General features: G+C 38.7%; 1 protein-coding gene across 7 annotated transcripts in view; it reads right to left on the minus strand.

The window, feature by feature from the left end:
* Window positions 1–210: 210 nt before the first annotated feature.
* Window positions 211–12,086, minus strand: part of MYRF (myelin regulatory factor) — a 115,876-nt gene continuing 104,000 nt past the window's right edge. For all 7 annotated transcript variants that reach the window (XM_088146187.1, XM_088146186.1, XM_088146184.1 and 4 more), the window contains 5 exons: window positions 11,517–11,604; window positions 10,780–10,854; window positions 9,223–9,328; window positions 8,369–8,443; window positions 211–7,468 (listed from right to left, as the gene is read on the minus strand). In XM_088146187.1, coding sequence (XP_088002313.1) covers window positions 7,382–7,468; window positions 8,369–8,443; window positions 9,223–9,328; window positions 10,780–10,854; window positions 11,517–11,604 — 431 coding nt within the window. In that variant the 3' untranslated portion in view covers window positions 211–7,381. The remainder of the gene's footprint in view (window positions 7,469–8,368; window positions 8,444–9,222; window positions 9,329–10,779; window positions 10,855–11,516; window positions 11,605–12,086) is intronic.

The following is a 12,086-nucleotide window of genomic DNA, read 5'->3' on the forward strand; positions in this document are numbered from 1 at the left end:
ATTTGTTCTTGGGAACCTTCGGTGCAACAGAATTTTTTTTTGTAGCCTTCCCCAGATCTGTGACTTGCAATAATCCTGTCTCTGAGCTCTGCAGGCAGCTCCTTTGACCTCATGGCTTTTGCCCTGGTACAGTATGCCTTGTCAGCTGTGAGGCCTTCTATAGAGAGGTGCGTACCTTTCCAAATCATGTCCAATCAATTTAATTTACCACAGGTAGACTCCAATCAAGATGTAGAAACAGCTCAGCAACTATCAAGAGAAATGGGAGGCACCTGAGTTAAATTTCAATTGTTGTTGCAAAGGGTCTGAATACTTATACCAATGTGATAGTTCAGTTTTTCCTTTTTAATAAATTTACAGACACTTCTAAAATTCTGTTTCACTTTGTCATTATAGGGTATTGAGTGTAGATTAATGAGAAAAAAAATGAATTTGAATGATTGTAGTATCAGGCTGCAACATAACAAAATTGAAAAAAGTGAAGGGGGTCTGAATACTTTCCAAATCCATTGTACGTTCACCACCTTGAGTTGACCAAATATATATTTTAAAAAATGGGATAAAAATATAATAATAAAAAATAAGCAAAATTCCATAGTGTTTGAGGCTGAAGTGCAGGCAGCACACCCACATTACTTCCAGGACACCTTGTTGTATGCCATTGGTGCCCCTTGAACTCAGAAAGGTTTTTCCTGGGATTACACAATTGTCATCCAAACCGAGGAAACAATGCAGCTTCTTTAAAGAGGCACCAAGATCTAGATGAGGTAGAGTTAACCCTCTCCTGTCAGGTCCATCTTCCAGGGACCAGAAGTGTGTTTCATGCTACCTGCAAGTACCATTCAGCGATTACCATTTAAAGTGGCCCACCAGTATAATGCTCCTCAAAGCTTCCCATATCATTGGGCTCCCGAAACTGATTTTTTTAAAATATTGTTTTGGGATGCAGGGTTTGCAGATGCTTAAGATGCTCATTTCACCTCTTGAAACCTTTCTCTATAGGGCCTTGGTTCCACTCACTTTCAGAGTGCAGCCTCCAAAACCCATGAGCTGATGGAAGCTGCATATTCTTGCCATATAAAATTAACAGCCTGATTCCTACACAGCCTTCATGCTTCATTACTGTAATAGATAAGGATACAAGAGAAACTGCGCAGCAAACCTAAGTAAAACAAATGTGAGATGATACGCTTCATGCAACTACTAGTTAACACGGGAGAATCAAAGCAAGATTCCTTTTAGCATATGAAGATTAAAATACATTTAATTGCTGACTGGTTTAATGGATGGAGAGATGAAGAAATATATTTTCCTTTTGCATTCAGTTGCAAATGTTTAAGCATTGGGCTTATTTTAAAATACAAAATAAGAATATTCTTGATTGTACCCCATACCCCTAAGATGATGTAAGATTAAACATAGTAAAATATTAAAATCCACAGAAAAGTATCCAGAAGTAAATAACCAAACACCTGATGAATGTAGTTTATTGATTCTATATTAATCCTCCCTGATAAACTACAAAGTAGCTGCATTAACAAATAAGCATGGATGGGAAGTACTTCCATAATAAACAGATTTCAGTATCTTCATCAGGTATATTGGAGTCTGCAAATTACAGTTAGTTAATCATCTGTTAAGTGTGCTATTTTTGTTTATTTAAAATAGAATGTTAAACTTTGCAAGTATCTTAGGTAACTGAAAATAAAACTGCTTTTGTAGAGGTGGTATATACAGTTCTTCCTGACTCTAATCTAAAGATGGATGATAAAACCAAAATTACTAACTTACACTGTTGGTGGGAATTCCATTGCTTCCAATAAAGGCCACATAATTTCTGGTGACATACCCCACTGAAATCAATAAGGCTTAGTCCCAATGAAAATTATTACTAATACTTCAACAGTTTAAACAAATTGAATATGGGATCCTCCTGATTAATTTGTCAGATTAAAGTTTCTTATTTTTAATAAAAGTGCATATAAAAACTGCATATAGGAACATTAATCTAAAAGATTATCATCCCTTTCACCCATGAGACTGTCATCTCAATTAAAATATTTGCTGTAACACATTATGTGCAATATCTAAACCAAACTGCTGCTTTCTTGGTTTGCATCCTTAACTAATTGCACTGTCTGTAACACTTCAGTCCACTGAAGTGGAGGAATAAGTGATGAGCCAATCTTGAATACAAAGTAGTATACTTGGATATTTATTTATATAGGTACATTTCTTAAGAATTAGGCTCTAGATAAGCAAAACAGAAGTAGAGGAATCCTGAGCACCAGAACTCCAAAACAAAAAATATAAATACAAATCAGAAAAGCAGGTGGTAGAAGAAAAAGCAACCTCACTTATTCTCCACCAAAGTAAAATAATAATAAAACATTAATATAGTACTCACTAAGGATATGACTCTGAAATTGTGGACAATATACAGTGATTAAAGCTGTGATAGCAACTTTTAAACAAAACAAATTAGTGCTTTATATTCCTTAAGGCTCACAGTGATGGCATAAAACTTTTATATACAGGCTTTAAGCTTTAACAACAACAATAAAAATACAAAAAGTGTATGGATTTTCCTTTGAGAAATCATTCCTAACCTTCAGAGTAGCCAAACTTTAAAAGCTGGCTCCATATCCACCGTTTTTCTTCTTGTTCCTCCAAATGTCTAGAGGCAGAGTTAGTATTTCAGCTCTTAGGAAGCAGAACTACCCACTAAACAGGAAGCACCATCTCTTAACTTGTCTCCATCAAACAGAAGAACAGATACAGTTATTTATTTTGAGAAGTCTGTAAATGGTGCAAATGGGAAGGAATGTTCTGAGACAAGATTAGAGAGTGAGGATTCTATAGTTGAAAGGTCCAATTTATGGGGTTATGCTAATAACTGAGGCATTGATGGTTATTAATTTGCTAAGATTTGGGGGGGGGCTAATTTTCTCTCTCCCGAACTTGACACTACGAAGCACTTTGAGACAAAAGAGGTGCTACAGATGCAGTGTTGCAGCATTTTAAAACAATAAAACCTGTAATATAAAGAGCAGTACTGTTATAAAAGTTTATGCATACCAGAGACAACTTTGATGTGAATTTGCCAATAAAAATATTTGATATATGTATATGTGTGCTTGTGTGTATGTATACACACACATACATATATACATGCATACTTACATATAAACACAAATACCTTCTCTCCAATTCCATTGGATCGACTGGGAGAAGAAAAAGTGATTGGTTAATTTTTCTGATGTCATTTTGTCTTTGCTGCCTCGCTCTGATCAGGATAGGTAACAAACAGTGGTGGGTTAGCTATTTATATCTGTACTGAGGAGTAGGCCAAGGGATAGTCAGGAAAATGTGAATGTCCTCACCAGATTGTTTTTAAATGAACAGTTCTTCACTATAGGTTTAAACATTTCTTACTGCCTGTAGTAAGGGAGTATTTTTGACATCTTGCTGCTGAGAAGAGCCATACTAGGGCTAAGATGCAATCAGAAGTACATCTTTATGAGTTACTACTTGCATAATGTTAGTTGGATGGGCACCATTGCAGGACTTCTTCCCATCCGGCTGGGATAATACTGGAAAACCCCACTCTGTGGGAAGGTGTAGGAAAGAGCTTAACCCTGACATGGAAAAAGCTCCAGGATGATGTCTTTAGAATGACAGCAATCCTTACACTGCCTTCAGAAGCATGGTCAGGAGTGATGCTGCTGTGGGCCCCATCCAGCTGGAGCAATTTTCCACCTGTAAGGCAGAGCAACAGGTAGCTGGTATGCAGAGTTTGGGGGCGGGGGGGTGAAGGTGCTTCTTGATCTGCATTTCATTGCTGGAAAATAGGAAGATGGAGGGATGCTGGACACTTGCATGGCTATGCCTTTATGGGAAATAGGTTCTAGAAAGACAAAATATGCTTTAAAGCAGACCTGAATCACTACCAATTATGTTCATCAGTGATAAACAAGCAAATTCTACCAAAGGCTGAATGCAAATGAATAAAAACTGACAAAGTCATGAATTAACAAGAACAGTACAAGAAAAAATTACATGGATGGCGTTATTGTCTATGAAATAGTGAAGTGATGCCCCAATGCTATGTTGCTTTATCATGGCATTAAAACAAGCCAACAGACACTTCAAACAGTATTTTGCCTTGATATGGCAAGCCTAGTACCATAAGGAATTGTCCTGTTCCAATTGCTTTGTAGGTTGCTCTTGAGGGAGATTAAGGCTAAGGAAATTCACTGCAATAAAACCATCCATCCGTGGCAGATGGACAAAACTTCCTTACTACTTTTTAAGCATTTCCTTTCATCTCATACTGATCCCTGATAAATGCTTACATGATTAAATGGGCAGTGTCCTTAGAATGGCCGTAAAAGAAAAATTTTCTCTGGCCTATGGTTTCATCTTTATTCTTGTTATTCTGAGCACACAGAATATAGGGGATATAGGGGATAAATCCATCAAGACTCCAATATTTTAAAATGTTCAGTATTTTCTTCTACTCTCCTTTACATTGGCTCTGTCACAATTATGTCCAAACTTAGGCAGCTGAGGAGGAGGAGGAGGAAAAAGGATAGGGGGAAAAAGGAAAACAGAACAGTGGGTGAAGGGAGAAGCTGGTGCTGTCAAGGATGGCCTGGAGAAGTACAGGCAACAGCTGTCTTCATAATAGCTGAAGCTCTTGTTATTATGGCTGTTTCAGTTCTGCACTGAAACACAAATCAGTGCAATCCTTCAATAAGCAGTGCTTAGCAGTGCATCCTTATAGAGGTTTGCTGAGGTCAAATTCATTTCCTTCTATTACTCATCAGTAAGTGGTGAGTACAGGATTGAAGCTTAAACTGATTTTTTTTGGCCAGAGAGAGCCTTACCTAAAGTATGTATCAACTTCAATGTTTAAAATCCATAGTAATGACATCAATAAATTACAATTCCAGTCTGAGTGATGTTAGTTATCTAAAATTAAGTGCCAAATTAAATATGTATTAAAGATCTCCTACTTCACACCTACTTGCAGTTTAGATCCCTTATCACTATATACCAAAAGCTGATCATGTTATTCTTTCTTGCACAACATTGCCAGCTAGTGGCACGTACTAGCAATGACAGCTATGCCATTCTTTACATGTTTGTATTATTTGAGGTGGACCTAACTAACCCCCCTCCGTCTTCTCCTCCCTATGTCATCAAGTGTATCATCACTGCTTCGAGGGGATAGGAATACCCCCAGTTCCAGCCAACTGCTATTTTTCTTTAGGAGCTACTCTTGGGCACACAATATACAGCATCCCAAAGAAAGATGGCAGTCATTAACAAGGCATTAATTTTATATCACATTCGTAAGTACTACTCACTTTAAAGAATCCTGGGAGCTATAGCTTTGAAGAACAATAAGACCTGAACATTATTTTGTGAGAACAGGTTAACATACATATGAATACATCTATTAGTAGTGTTCTCATAAAACTATTTTAAACTATCAGGTTTGTCAGGGAAGTGCGAATTTTAGCATAGATATACAATGCAGTGTCAAATACGCAACACTGGTAATGGCCTAAGGGCTTGCCTACCTGGTAATAGATAAATTAATAATGTGGCAGTTCCACCAAGGAATGCAGGCACCACTAATGTATGTTTTCCACAAATACACCAATACTTCTTTTTTTAAAAAAAAGACCACCAACAGCCAAGGGGCTACCTTAGTAACTTTTACTATAGTAAGTCGATTTAAAAGCTGGCAGTGCTGGGTTGCTGGAATATGCCAAAGGCAGGACTGCTTCTTTTCGTATATTCTTTATACAGTAATTTCATCCTGGTTTGAGAGAGCCGAACCAGCAGCTTCTTATTTTCCCCATCAGGTCACCTCCTTGTTCTCCATGCAACTGTTCTTGCTCCTACATAAAATTTATCTAACTATTTTAGAAAGAGCCAGGGCCTGAACCAACCTAACCCCTTTGTCTTTGAATTGAGGGCAGAAGGCTGATACACTGACAGCTGTCCTTGTACTTCTGACTTATCCCAGCAGCTAATTCAACATCTTAGCTCAGGATGGCACTCAGCGTGGGCTCACTTTGGTTTCCTATGACAGACAAGCCAATCAATAATTGACTTGAAGGTTGGCGGCTTCTTCTTCTTCTTCTTCTTCTTCTTCTTCTTCTTCTTCTTCTTCTTCTTCTTCTTCTTCTTCTTTTTGGTGAAAGAAAAGATAAGCGGTTTAGCAAGTAAAACCTTGTAACAGTAAATTACCCGAAATATGAAGGAAACTCAAAGCCTGGAGTGAAGGAAAGTGTTTAGTTTGTTGCCTTGCAGAGACCCTTTAGGGATTTAAAAAAAAAAAATCAGTGTGGATATTTTTAGCACTGGGTACATTCCTTCTGGTGGCCTCCTTTCTTCGGCTTCTGGCACAAGGGTTAATACTATGAGTTCTTCCATATTCTCTTTGGGACAAATGTATTTTTGGCAGCTGCAGATAATGGGATTTAAAAGGTTTCATCAATGCTATTATGATACCAGCATTGTGGAGTCCAGTTGCAGAGCCCAGAGGCTAATTTCTCAAGTACATCTGATAGAAGAGACCTAACTTCTTGAGAAGCATCTTCATCCAGTCCTGAAAAGAAGGCACTTTGGGTGCAAACATGGCCCGTGTGAGACTTGCAGAGTGGCTTTTGCCGGGTCCATGAGGTTTGTTGACTACAGAATACAAATCTATAGTAAACTAGACACAGGAAGAAGTGTGAGGTAAACCCCATAGCTTTTCCATTGGTTATTGCTACTGAAAACAACCTATCAGCCCTGAATTCCAGTGTCACCAGGATTTCTGCCAAGCATAGCTTTAAAGAGAAGCATCTGGCTGCCAGCTAGAAAGTTGAAAATTCCAGTGTATGACTTGCAATGCATCCAGACAGAATTCCTTTTCAGACAGATCCAGTGTTTCCATTTTAGAATAGGACTTCTAACATCATTGGTAAGAAATGTGCCTTAGAAAGCTGCTTCACTGACTCTCTGGGCACCAAGATTTGTTTCCAGCCAAGCCATATCTTTCAGTTCCGAGGTGTCCAAAAAGATTGAACACAAGCATGGTCAAGTCTAAAATTTTAAAATCCAGTGTAGTCACAAGAGAGAGGAATTCTAGTATCCTAGAGGAAATCAAGAAAACAAATGCCTCCCTATTTCCATGTTTGCTTGTGGCAGCATTCCTCCCCAAAGTATGGCATTCTAAGGTTAATATCCCTCTGTTAGGAAGGAAACCAAGGACTTGTAGATTAGAAGCAACTAGTCAGGGCATGGTGTTCTCTGAAGAGAACATTCAGTTGAATGAGTCTTTGGGGCCCATTTCTGCTTCTATCAAAGGTGCTCCTGAGACTCACTCACAGAGCCAGTAGAACTGAAAATAGTAGTCATTAAAGAGAGAGCCCATCTGCTCCGCAGGGGTACTGCAGTTAGCTTGGCCCTGTAAGGAGAGAATGAAAAAACAATAAAGTTCAAGGGAAATGAATGTTTATTTAATTAAAGGCACTCATCTTGAGGGAATCACAAGGGTTTGCAAATAGCTGTCATTATCAGAAGCAATTTGTCTTTGGGGCAGCAAACCACAGATAGTTGGTAGGATCATTAGTACAAAACTATTACTTCTTTGGAAAAAATGTGAATGAGTTCAAATTTAGAGTCAAAGTAAAAAATGAGCTCATACTCTGAATGGGTCCCCTTAGATCACTTGAACTGCTCTCTGATTTTGTGAAGAAAAGCAAATTTTCTATGTGTGGTCAAGGCACAGAAGCCTTTTATACTGATGTCTTGTGTCCCTGAATCAGACTTCCCCAACAAACTCTTCTTTTAAATCTGCTCCCTAAAAGTTCAAGTCTCCCCTCTGCTTACTCTCACACAGAAGTTACACCAGAGCAAAAACAACAGTCTCAATACTGTGGTAAGAAATTTGACAGTGTTCTTAAAGTCTCTTGATTAACTCCACAGATGTACCTATTTCTCTCTACTGAAGATTAGGGCTAAAGTGAAACAAGGATCTCTCTGAAAACTAGAGATTCTCCTCCCAAAGGACACAGAACCACTTCTTATCTATCCAGGACTTACTAGGAGAGAATTTAAATACGGGGTACTCACACCTTCCTTGTACACATTTCCACACATGGACATCATCCATACACACATTCATCTCATTTAACTTAGGAGCTTTCAGCTCTCTATTCACCCAGTGCCCACATTAATGTGATGCCAGAGGGAGACTGATTACCAAAGGGCAACTTCATTGCCTTGGCTGTAATTCTTCCTCTCTAAGAACTAAGATGCCACACAAATGTATGCTAGAGAGCCCACGGCAGGTATTGATACTCACAGGCCTAGCTAATCGGAAGTGGTAGGTAAATTCCTGGAACGGCATCATAACCACAGACCAACGGTATGTTGCTCCCTAGGGAAAGAGAACATCCAAAACCTGGGATGAAAGGAAGTTGCTGCTGCTGAACACTGCCCCATTTCCCAGGCTGTCCAGGTGAAGTGAAAGTCCTTTGCTCTCTGCTCCCACTTTCTAGCAAGACACTGATGTTAGAAAGCAGCAGGCAGAAAGTGTCATATATAGTCATGAATAAGGCAAGAATTTCAGGTGCAAAATACACCCCAAAAATTGAGTTTGGCTTATCCGCAAGTATATACAATAATACTTTTTAAAAGTACCTGTATATCCCATATATACTTGCGGATAAGCCCATCCATGGGTAAGCTGACCCTCAGTTTTTTAACCAAAATACCACGGAAAATGGATAATCTGTGGATTACCCACAGATAAACCAATTGTGAAAATTAAAACATATGAAAATTTCAAGAGTCAGCTTATCCACAGATGGGCTAATCCACATCTAGTATCTAGTATATACGATATATTATTTTAGCTCCACGTCCAAGCTGTTATGTTTCTATTTTGAAAGGGACAAGGGGAGAGAAGGGGAAAAGAAAGGAGATGAGAGGAATCAGTGCTACAGTCAGTTTTTTAAAAAGCAGGTTACTAAAGAGCAATCTTCAAGAAATAAAGGCAACACTATCTGTCCCAAACAAAACTGAGATCTGTCTAAGTACACAACAAATTGAAAGTACGAATCTGATTTTCTATTATGAACAAAATCTTAGATGCAAATATGTTATCTAGCAGGTAAGCACCTATTCTGTGAGATACCTTTTTTAAAAAAATCATACCTGAATATCTGTTCCATTAGACAAGCTGTCGAGGTCATCATCAGTACGCAGACATGGGTTGTTGGATGTGAGATTACAAAGATAGCCAGATACAGCTGAAGAAGCACTGAGAGGAAGGAAAGAAACAGAAAGCATCTAGTTTAAAGCAACGAAGATGAGTAGGTCATTTTTAACACTGCCTTTTCTTGGCACTTGTAATAATATAAATGCCACTTTTTTAATATGGCCTATGAATTCATATTCTTATCTCGCTGTGAAGTATTCTTTTTCACTTTGCATATTCACCCACCAAAGTTATATAACTCCTCACTGTATACCATTATACCGGATTTGAACTTTGAAAAGGAAGGAATACACCCTAACATTGGGATGCATTCCCTCCTCTTCTTCCCCCTTCCCCCTTTGAAATATCTCTCCAGAGTCTTTTCAGGAGTGCTGTTGCTTGCATGCAGGTAGAGAAGACAGAAAGGCAACGTATTTTAGGCTCCAAGGAATAATGGAGCCACATTTTGTGAAGTTATTTTGAACAAATCAAAACCGTGAAAGTGGTAGCTGACAAGCCACTTCTCTAATTTCCCCTTTACTTTCTATGAAACATCTTGGGAGGGAACGTTAAAAAACCAACCAACCAACAATATTATGAGACACTCCCTGATCCAAACTGCTCTGGTTTTCCAGGTTGAAAAATACAGACAAATATCACAGTGGAGAATTCTCTTGAGTGGGGTACACAAAGGAGCAAAATGATCTTTTAAGAGCACAGGGAGGTGCCTTGCATAAAGTAGCATTGCTGGCCCATCATTCAACTAGGCAACATGTGGCGCTCCTGAGGCTGCTGAACTATAGCTCCCAGTGGCCTAGCCATTCTGTGGTGACGGTAGTTTCTAGTGTTTCAGAAGCAGGTTTTGCTGAGGCCGAACTGGAGAGGTCAGAGACCAAACCTGATTTTTTCTGCAGAGAAACCATGTGCTCTGTCACTGAGCTACAAGCCTTCCCTTCTGACACACAGACTTTCTCCTGTGTCATACCTCACTTCCTATCTTCAGTATGTCAGGATATGAAATACATGGCATTCTCCCGGAGTAGCACTGACAGATTTTAATTTTTCACTGTGGCCATTTTAGGGTTATTGCAACAACTGGCTCTGTGATTATGGGATGAGAAATGGCATAGAAATTTAAATAAGAGCACCACCATAGCAGTGTCTGTCTCTCTGTGAAATCTCCAGTCCTCTGAGTAAGGGAAGATAGGATTCTTAAATGGGGTAACCAGATGCAATGTGTTACTTGTTCAAGAGAAGTGCCTGACTGTCAAGCCTCACCACAAGCCCCTCTGCCATCTTCCTCATGGCTCAATACTATTCTCAGATGAATAATATTGAGAATAGTATTCTCAAATAGTGAAACGATAGCAAATATCACATCTTTCTCAAGTATTTATGCATTTTGGAATTCTTCTTTCTCAATCTGGTTCCCTATTAACTGTTTATCCTTTACAAGAGCATTTTAGACAATAATCCTTATCCAAGTCCCTGCTTTCCCAAAGGTTCTTACTTACTTCATTTCCAGAGTAAGATTTGTATTCACTGATGTAAACTTGCTGATGGGAATGCGGTAAGTGATATTCCCTGTCCTGCAGGCATAAACAGAAAAGGATATACCACAAACTTTTGCTCATCTTCAGATTTTCCTACTGTGCTTTGTATGTATTCACTCAAATATAATTCCATTGTTCATCACTGATGACATCATGGCAACCAAGATGCATGGAAAAATCCTAAATTGGTATATTTAGTTATCTGGATAACACAATTTCCTTCCTAGGAATCTGATCTTTAAGAACTCCCAGTTAATGTGTGCAGAAACTTGGAAAAACAATGAAATGCCTACAGTGGAAGACTGGAGTATAAAATTAACTGAACTTGCAGAAATGGCGAAGCTGACCAGTTTGGTCAGAGAAAAAAAAACAATAAAGACTTTTTTGAAAGGCTGGAAACCTTATATGGACTTTTTGTTGAAAGAAGAAAAAAATGAATTGATGATTTCGGGATCTGGAAATTAAAAAGGGATGAAAAGGTTGGGGAAAAGTTTAAGATGATAATTACTTGACAGAAAGAAGGGTGGAAGGCATAAATGTTTTTTCTTTTTTTTTAATTTCTTTTTTCCTATTTCTTATTTTCTTTGTTCTTGTTTGTTTTGCATATTTTACTACATTGAAAAATTCTAATTAAAAATATATTACAAAAAAAGAACCCCCAGTCTAACAAAGCTTATGGCTCCTATGCTCTCACTTACCTGCAATCATCCCCTGTAGCACAGACCTGCGGTAAGATGATCACGTTCGTCTCCAAAAGTGACACAGACTGGAGTACAGGAGCTGTTCCTACAGGACAGAGATGATCAAGGTGGAGCAGGAAATTACTCTGCATAGGAAGTCCTTCCAAGTGCCAATCATTCTGAAGAGAGAGCTTTAGGACTGTGATCTACTTCTAACCATTGCAACCATATGTATTTCTGTCTACAACCCAGCTGAAAGGAAATCAGACAATATGGAATGGGATCCACAAACCATGTCTACTAAGGATGTATGTATGCCATCACCTCGCAGAGCTTTACATGTAGCATGGGGCACAAAAGGAACAAAATAGTGATCTAGCAGTATAGCCGGGGAAGATCTGGCACAGGTGGAAAAATAACGTGTTCTCCAGCAGTGTGGACATGATTACATCAACAGCTTTCCCCATCCTTTGGCCTCCAGATGTCTTAGGATGGCCATTCTCATATTCCCAGTCAGCACAGTTTGAAAAAAGAAAACTACACTAGCAAATATAATGGGGAGGTTCTGGAGGAGAATAAAGATGGAAT

This window comes from Python bivittatus, unplaced genomic scaffold (genome assembly GCF_059951505.1).
Source record: "Python bivittatus isolate LINGU-HERP-01145 unplaced genomic scaffold, Pbiv_v1 ctg000480_np1212, whole genome shotgun sequence".
NCBI classification, from domain to species: Eukaryota; Metazoa; Chordata; class Lepidosauria; order Squamata; family Pythonidae; genus Python; species Python bivittatus.